Source organism: Ochlerotatus camptorhynchus, unplaced genomic scaffold, assembly GCF_037179485.1.
Source record: "Ochlerotatus camptorhynchus isolate MF236.1 unplaced genomic scaffold, CSIRO-AGI_Acam_v1.1 ptg000359l, whole genome shotgun sequence".
Classification (NCBI taxonomy): domain Eukaryota; kingdom Metazoa; phylum Arthropoda; class Insecta; order Diptera; family Culicidae; genus Ochlerotatus; species Ochlerotatus camptorhynchus.
Window position 1 is genome coordinate 16,075 of NW_027040847.1, and position 8,859 is coordinate 24,933.

At 36.6% G+C, this 8,859-nt stretch overlaps 1 protein-coding gene across 1 annotated transcript; it reads left to right on the forward strand.

Annotated features, from left to right (window-relative positions):
• The first annotated feature begins 232 nt into the window (after positions 1–232).
• Positions 233–1,427, forward strand: wmd (serine-threonine kinase receptor-associated protein wmd). Its single transcript, XM_065231679.1, has 2 exons — positions 233–933; positions 1,003–1,427. The coding sequence occupies exons 1-2, from the start codon at positions 279–281 to the stop codon at positions 1,206–1,208; spliced, it is 861 nt and encodes a 286-aa protein (XP_065087751.1). The 5' UTR covers positions 233–278; the 3' UTR covers positions 1,209–1,427.
• The last annotated feature ends 7,432 nt before the right edge of the window (positions 1,428–8,859 follow it).

Sequence of the window (8,859 nt, forward strand, 5' to 3'; positions counted from 1 at the left end):
GGATACAGATTTTTTATAAAACCACCTGGCAGCTCTGCCAGAGAGATTTAAACCACACTTTCATCGTGGATTCCCTCGGCATTTTTTAAATTAAGATTCGGAATTTTTCAATTCATCGAAAAAAAATTCTAAGTGCATGTAAACAGTACCACGTTATAACTCTGTAGTCTGAACAAGGCAATACAGCGCACCATTTCAACCAGACTTGATAATCTCTATAAATATCAAGAATTTGTTTTCAAGGATTTTGTTTCTTTTTTTTTACAGATGGCAAACCAATGCTGCGTCTTGGAGACACTGGAGATTGGGTGGGTACATTCGAAGGCCACAAAGGTGCTGTGTGGGGTGTTGCTCTCAACAACAAAGCCACATTGGCCGCTTCTGGGGCCGCGGATTTTACCGGAAAAATTTGGAATGCGGTGACAGGCGAGGAAGTGCATAGTTTACAACACAATCACATTGTTAAAACGGTAGCATTCGACAGCAATAGCCAATGTCTGGTAACTGGAAGCAATGAAAAACTAGTCAGAGTATTTGATCTAAACGCATCAGGTACACCCGTGGAGTCTTACTCTGGTCATGCTGGTAACATCAAGCGAGCTATATTTGCTCGCAATGACAGATATGTCATTAGCTGTGCTGACGACAAGACCATGCGTCTGTGGGACCGTATGAGTGGTCAGGAAACAATGCGCGTTGAGTTCAACGCTCATCCTAACAGTCTAGAGTTGTCGCGGGATGGAAACATATTGACTGTCACATATGGTTCAAATGTTGCCTTCTTTGAAACGGAAACCCTGAAGAAAATGAAGGAAATCATTGTGCCAACTAAAGTCAGCTCAGCCAGCTTGCATCCGGACAAACAAATTTTTGTATGCGGTGGAGAAGATTTCAAAATGTACAAATTTGACTACATAACTGGAAACGAAATCGGTAATGTTTTGGTTTTTACATAGAAAAAATAGTACCATTATTCCTAACAAGCATAATTTTGTATTGCAGAATCCTTTAAAGGTCATTTTGGACCTGTACATGCCGTAAGCTTCAGTCCAGATGGAGAACTCTATGCTAGTGGATCGGAAGATGGGACACTGCGATTGTGGCAGACCACAGTAGGAAAGACCTATGGTCTTTGGAAGTGTACTGAGCCGACCGATCTCAACAATTCAGTCAATGCATCAACTACACGTGAGGTGACTGCCAACTAAACTCTAAACATGAATTCAACGTCGTTTGAAATTAGAAAAAAAGAAGTTGCTCTTATTTCTATGTCCATTCCTGATGTTCGGGAACGCAGGAATTTATAATTTATCCCGCCAACCTACCTATAAAATATAATTACTACGATGAAATTGAAAAATGTCTTTTTTTCATACAGCTTATAGTAACTTATTATTTCAACGATTAAATTGTCTAATTCTTTCAAATTTGTTTGTACATTTTTCATGGAACAAAAAGAAAATCTTAAACTATCTTATTTTCAGTTTTGACTAGGTAGGGTAAATGTTGGCTTCGGTACCCATTGACTGCTTTCGGCAACCAAAATTTAATTCTTATTTTCACTTTATACTCCCATCAAAACACATGTACGAAGATGCTGTCACACAAGCAAGAGACAGGAAATAGATGAAGAATTACAGCAAGCAGAAGTGGACATAACAGAAGTAAACATCATGGGAGTGAAAATCAATACTCAACATTATTAGCGGTGGGTGTCGGATCGGAACAATTCTAACAATATGCGAGGTTTAGCTATATTTAAAAGGAAAAATAGTAGGGTTAGTGTAAGAGGAATTAGAGATAATAAAAAAAATATGATGTAAGCAATAATGGAAAGCGAGCCAAAATAACCATAGGCACGCTATTTTGCCTTTTTGGCTATAAATGGGCTTCATCAGAACTCCCTGCGCTTTGGTCAGATAGCGTATAGGGCGTTGTTGTGCCAATTTGGTCGTGCCAATTTGGAGTATGAGAGAGTGATTGCTGTTTGCTCAAAAGTGTCTGAGTAAAATGCAAGTACTTTCGATGATTACCCGTAGTTGTTACAGTGAAGATATGCACCCATATTCTCGTTTATGTCTGGACGTGTTTGTCATACAGAAACATTTTTCGCTGATTTTGTGTGGTGGATGAGTTTCAGGCGTGGACGGGCATATGGGTGATAATATTAACACAGACAAACAGACGTAACTCTTTGATAAACTTGTTCTTGAAAACATAGTATCTCAAAACATATAACCTCAGTAGCGACATCTATCTGGCTTCTCGCGGAAAACAAGCTTGTTCGATAACTCGTAAACAATATTGCATAAAAGTTCTATAGAATGTATAGAAACGTCAAAGTGATCAGATGCCAGCGCTGCGGCGAGTAGTTCGCGGAACTGATAATATTCAAATCAACCGTTAAATGCATGAACGAAGATACACAATGAAGAGTTACGTCTGTTTGTCTGTGATATTAAGTTTACGTTAGGATAACGTTGAAAAATTGAGAAATGTAGGGGAACTAGGGGCAATAAGGTCACCCTAACGATAGCGCGTTTTACACGCAGAAAAAAATATTTTAAACGTAATAATATTTGACGTAAATTTAATAAGAATTTCATTTTGTTTTGGCTGCAAAAAGAAATCATTATTATTTCAACCCTCCCCATGGACATGGAGGTTGACGGTACTGAAGCAAAGGGTTATGTTTAATTTCTTTATATTTGCAAAGATGATGATTTCCCATAGTGACACATATCACCTTCTTAATGCTTCAGTATACCTCAAACGATTAATTCTTGGTTGTTAATAGAACTTCCTTGATGCAATCGGCTGCTTCATGCAGACTGAGCAATTCTGATTATAGTATCAGATTTGTTCTGTATACAGAGGAACTGGGAGGGCTTATTAGAAACTTCTCACCAATAAAGTAATGACCTTCTAGTAAATTTTGCATATCATTTTATTAATATTTTATTTTATTTAAGCATATTAGTTTTTGTTACAGTCAATTAGCATTAGCATACAATACAAGAGATTTAATAATACTTGCTCGGTTTTGCGTAAAATAATCAATATGTATTTTGCTTGTAATTACCTTTGATTTTTTTTTTGTGATTTCAAAATTTTCCTAGTTTGGTTAGAAGTTTCGAAGCTAACACATGTCCACAGGCCTAATAGAAAGATAGACAGACAAAGCGTATCATGAAGAATAGTTGCATGCAGGGTTGCTTCCACTCACTTTCTATAGATGAGTGATTTTCGGAGTTTTGAATTCGTTAGATGTTGTAGTGGGGGTTTGTGTTGTTGGATGCGGGAGGAGATTGGAGGGCGGGTGTTTGATGCATAGAGCCTGTCAATTTCGCTTTCAGAGTGTCGCAGTCAGCGGTTTTATGATTCGTGAGCGCTCGCGATTCGTAGAATCGTTGATTGTGACTGCCAGTGAATTTGGAGGGTTTTGTGTGTCGGACGCTTGCTTTTTGGCCTTTTCTTGTGTCTAACATGTGCAGAGTATCATTATAGCGTCTAATGGTTTTGAGATTCCTGGTTGCGTGCAATATACTTGTGAGAATATCTTTTTGAGATTTTAGTAGTCACGTTTTGTTTGTAGTTTATATGTTATTTCTTTCATGTAATTATCGTAAATAATAGTTATTCAATAATAGATAATTCATCTATATATTCAATAATAAATTTAAGAATGACTATAATTTGGATACCTAACAATTGGACAGAATCACTAGCAAGAATAGGTTGTGTTCGCCTTCGAAAATATCGATTCGTTTTTTCAGGGTTGTAGTTTTGGTTTTCATCAGTGGCCCGGCTCTGATTGTGAACGATTTAGGTAGTATTTTTAGGTAACATTTAGCTTTTAGCACAACTTTGCTACTACGAATCCACAAAAGACATTAAATTGGAGGCGGATTCTGGTACGGAATTACAGGCTGCTATCTTCATAAAATTAAAAATTACATTTAGGTATTAATTAGCAAATATGAATAGTAGTTAACTTTAACATAATTTTGATAAAACAATCATTTCATCCAGTTCACTTTAAAACAAACAAGTATGAAAGGAGATTGCTTAGAATAAAGATAAAAGTAATAAGCGCAATATTAAACGACATTAAATTTGAATCTGATACGGTAGGCCATATAACAGAGTCGATAGCCATTGCAAATCAACCATCTCTACCTGCTTATTTTCCTAACTTTCACTATTATTGCTGTTACTCTGACTATCCCCTATGTTCAACAGCTTTCCTTACTATCCGGTATCGTAAATAGGATTCATTTGACCCCTGTGGTTATTATTCTGTGATGCCAAATCTATACCTCTACCCTGGTGCAGTATGGACAGCGATTTTTCGCTGGTGACTTGGCCCTATGACCCCCTTCTGTGCTTGAAAATGAAAATGAAAAAGAAATCATTATTATTTCAACAATCCAGTATCTTTGTTTCTAAAAACCCATGGATTGTTAAATCAAAAAGAAAATATTTTCGAATTTACAAGAGAGCTTTTATGGTTTTGACGTAAGCTGTCAAATTTGGCAGCTGGGTCAACAAAAAATATGTTTGTTTTTAAAAGAGATTTCTTGTTGATTCAATCAATTTATTTTATTTAGACTGACAATATACGCAGTAGAAATAAAAATATGTTTATTGATTCATTATTCAATAATTTGGGATTATTTTTATGTTTTGTTTTCTATTTGTAACAAACAGAATAACAATTGAAACCTTTCGGAGGCATAAAATCTCTCCGGTTCATGAGTTGATGGGTCGATAAGTAGGGTCCAGGTGTGGGATCGGCCTTCCTGGCGTCGGGAGCATTGGTACTCAATACTGAAAATAAGATCGACGGAAAAAATAAAGGATAAAAAAGAAAAACTGTTTATATTTTGCGACTGCAGCATACTTGCTTACCTCTAGAGCTGAATCAAACGAGAATTTTTTTGTTATTGTTTACATTTTTGTCCGGGTGGAAACGAGGGAATGGTTGGTAGTTATTTTTGCATTATGGCCCGGGGAACAGACACAACAAATAAATGTTAAATTAAAATCAACTATTGTTGGCTGCTTAATAAAAGAATATTGTTGTTTTTACAATAGTTGCAGTTGAAGAGTGGCTTATTAAAACAAAAAGAATCTTATTTTGAATTTATTTGAATAAATATTATCGAAACAATAAAATGCAATATAATTTCAACCGGAATTATTTGTTTAAATACAAATGAAATTTTTTTTGGTTCAATGCAAACAATTTTCTGTCCGTGTAATATGCGATTCCGTGAATATTTATAGGAGTTCGTGAACCGAATTGTAAGTTTATAACCTTGTCTCCATGTATCATCATTGAAATTAAAATTAAACCCCATCAAAAAATGTTAATGATTTTTTCAAAATGTAATGTCGTACCTGCTCTAAAAAATGCTACGGGGCAAGAGGGCCACTCTTATGGGGCAAAAAGACCATATGTCTAAAATGAAGTGAAACTGATAAATGTTCATTTCTAAACAACAAATTACTATTCTTAGGTATGACAGCAACTGCACTAAAATATTGATTTAACGATATTTGTTTTTATCCAAAACATATAAACCATGTGCGTCAAAGAATTCAAATGGAAACTATTTTTGATACTATTTTATACAGTTTGTTTTCCAAAATTTCACGAAGACAATGTATATTGAAAACATAAATGCCCAATTGTGCTAATTTCTGAACAGTTTTGTACAATTTAATACATAAATGTAGGGGTGGCACTCTTGCCCCGTATAAAGTTTATTTTTAGGAATATAATTTTTGATTAATTAAAGAAAATATTTAATAATTTATTGTTACTAATGTTTCAATCAACCATCAATAGTGACGTCTCAATGCAGAAATTGTGAAAAAAATAAATTGGAAATTTCGAAAACCTTATTTTATGATGCCTTATTCTTATAAAAAACTAGCTTTTCAATGCATCAACACAAAATGTTTTTTTGCATTTTTTTACGACTTCGATTCGGACAGAACTTTTTAGAATGCTTCATCGTGGTTCATCGTAAGATAGGATTGAAATGATTTCATTTTCAAAATATATCGAGGATGGCACTCTTGCCCCGGGTGACCTTCTTGCCCCTAGTTCCCCTATCGCTTCAGTTTGAGAAGCACTTCACTTCGCAACCGATGAACCATTCTGAAGGCCCACATTATCGTGCAGGCGCCGTCTATTGGCAGGGTCCAATATTGGACAGTTTGATGTTTATAAAGTACCATCAGTTAAAACTGTATTTTTCAGCTTTATCTCTATATATTCTTAGGTGTTTCTTAGAAGATTATCATGTTGGTGTACGCTAATTCAAAGAGTAAATGGTATTAACATTGAGCTGTCCATAGTTGGGCATTGCTGAACTTGTGGTACTTGCACAACATTTCATGTGAGTACCAAAGTAACCATATAACCACAAAATAACTTTAAATGTAGTTTCAGAGTGAGACAATGCCACTGAGATATGGTTAATTGGGTATTCAGATGAAACTATTACTTTAAAAAAACTAATCCTGGTTGTATCTCATTTTCGTTTGCATGTAACACTGTTTGATATTACTCACCGCACCGAGCCTTCATTCCGGGTGGTGAGCGAACCTGAAGAAGAAGAAGAAGAGCCCCTTTTTGGAACGAGTGAATTGTTGATGGACCTGGTCTACGATTCAAGGTTGGATTTTGTGATCATGAGTATCACAACAAAGGTAAAATAAGTAGCACGATCTTCATCGAAATGTAAGCATGTTGAGGACAATCAGAGGTTATTAAGCTTAATCAAGACAAACAGAGAAGAGAGCCCACTGCTGTCGGACTTAGTTTCCGTGCTACAATGGGTGGTAAACCACTATCATCATCATAAATGGGCCTCATAAGTGTAGCAGCTCCAAATAAAAACGTCTTGTTCCGGTGAGTAGTTGAATATGAATGACGTTTTATTATCAGTATCCTGGCTTGGCCTACTATCATTACATTCTTAAATCTATGCCTACTATATCTCTCCTTCCTTTTTTTTATTATTATTATTATTTTTATTATCATTTGTTTAATAATCTTATAAACTTCATAATCATTTAAATATTCAGGTTTGCGTTTCTGTCTTTTTCTTCGAATTTCCACCGGTTTTACTGTTGCTTCTTCCTCCATTTCATTAACCGGAACATCCTCAGAATTGGTGAGAACTTCATCTAAAGCTGTACTTCCGACGTTGAATGGGTTACTAGAAATCAAAAGTTTTGCATGATTCACGTGACGGTCAAATTCGATTCCCGTGGACAAATTCTTCAGAGTGAGTCTTGTTCCATTTTTCTTCACGACCACATGAGGTTGTGGATTGAAAGTGGTATCCAATTTGCAGCGTTTCACCAGATTCTTCACTACCACATGATCTCCAACGTCTATTCTTGATTCTTTTGCCCGCCTTTTTGTGTCTTCCGGTTGACGAATATAACTAATCCCAAAAAACTCCGTATTACTTCTGCTGAAAGTGGTTGACGAAAATGGTTTATAGCTTCTAACTTTTCTCTAGACACCCTCGCTCCGTTTGCCGATAGATGAAAACCAAGAAAATTTATTTCCTCCACGCATTCAATAGTTTTAGCACAGACATAACACATTGAATATTTCTCACTGTAAAATATCGTCGATAAAACACTACCGCCATCTGTTGAGTACACTGTGGTGGGCACTACGCTGAACAGATGGCGGTAGTGTGTAAACGTCAAACGCAAGGGAATTGACTATGCGCGCCACAGGTGGTGGTACTACCAACTACGATACTTTTAAATTGTCCGTTAAATGCTTGTTCGATGAACAACTTGCGAGTGCTATGTCTGTTTGTCTGTGGTTTTAGCATCATTCTGAAACAAATTTCTTTCCGTTAAACGTTTCCTCACTAAATTTGTCCTAATTTTGAGAGATTCTTGATCAGGTGCGTGTATCAAAATGTCGTCAATGAAAACAATCAACCATGGCAAATCCACTAATTTTGTTTCCATGCATTTTTGAAATAGTTCAGGAGCAGCTGATAATCCAAATACCAGTCGTTTGTATCGCATTAAACCTAGCGGAGAAATGAAGGTAGTTATATAGCGGCACTCTTCATGCAGCATCAACTGGTGAAATGCTTGTTTTATATCAAACTTGGTGAAATATTTGCTGCCTTTTAACTGACAAACCTGTTCCTCTAATTCCTTTAACTTTAGAAGCGTTAATTTTTCTAGGGGAATTGGCATTTTTTTTTTTTTATACAGGGGGGAATCTGCTCCCAGACTCCTGAGAAGATAACTCAGGGTGTGGGGATGGGAGAAATAGCTCTCCCGACCCACTAAACCTTACCCTGTGCTCTAGGCCAGGGCTTGAAGAGGGAACGCATTCTGCCTGTGACTGCATGAACTTGTACATTTTCCGCATTCATCATTCGCAGTGATCGGCATTCACTGAACCTGATGAAAAAACAGTCGCACTGAATGGGATCTAAAAACAGTCAGATTTCCTTTCTACGCTGCATTGTGCTTTGTGCAGTTGCTTTGCAGATGCCAATTTTTAAATTCATTCCTTCTGCTTTGGCCAAGTTGATCGCCAACTGCGGGAGCTGTAAATTCAGACGGATTACCTATCGGCTACCGCACGGAAGCATTTCGCACACACATTATTTTCCTTTCCAGTGTGAAATAGCAGCGCTTGGAATATATACGTATGATACGATTCATCTCGATGATATCTTTTTTTATATATCGGCAGTCATATTAAGCGGGTTAAGCGTTGGAAAACAGCGATCCGCGACGCGGATTTCGCGTAAATGAAGGACTCCCGCACGATTAGGCAAACAATTAAACTTGTCA

What these genes read in the sequence shown, in the direction of transcription:
- wmd (XM_065231679.1), top strand. Translation starts at nt 279, where the DNA reads ATGCTGCGTCTTGGAGACACTGGAGATTGGGTGGGTACATTCGAAGGC. An exon ending in CATAACTGGAAACGAAATCG is followed by an intron (nt 934 to 1,002) that starts GTAATGTTTTGG and finishes TTTGTATTGCAG; the next exon opens with AATCCTTTAAAGGTCATTTT.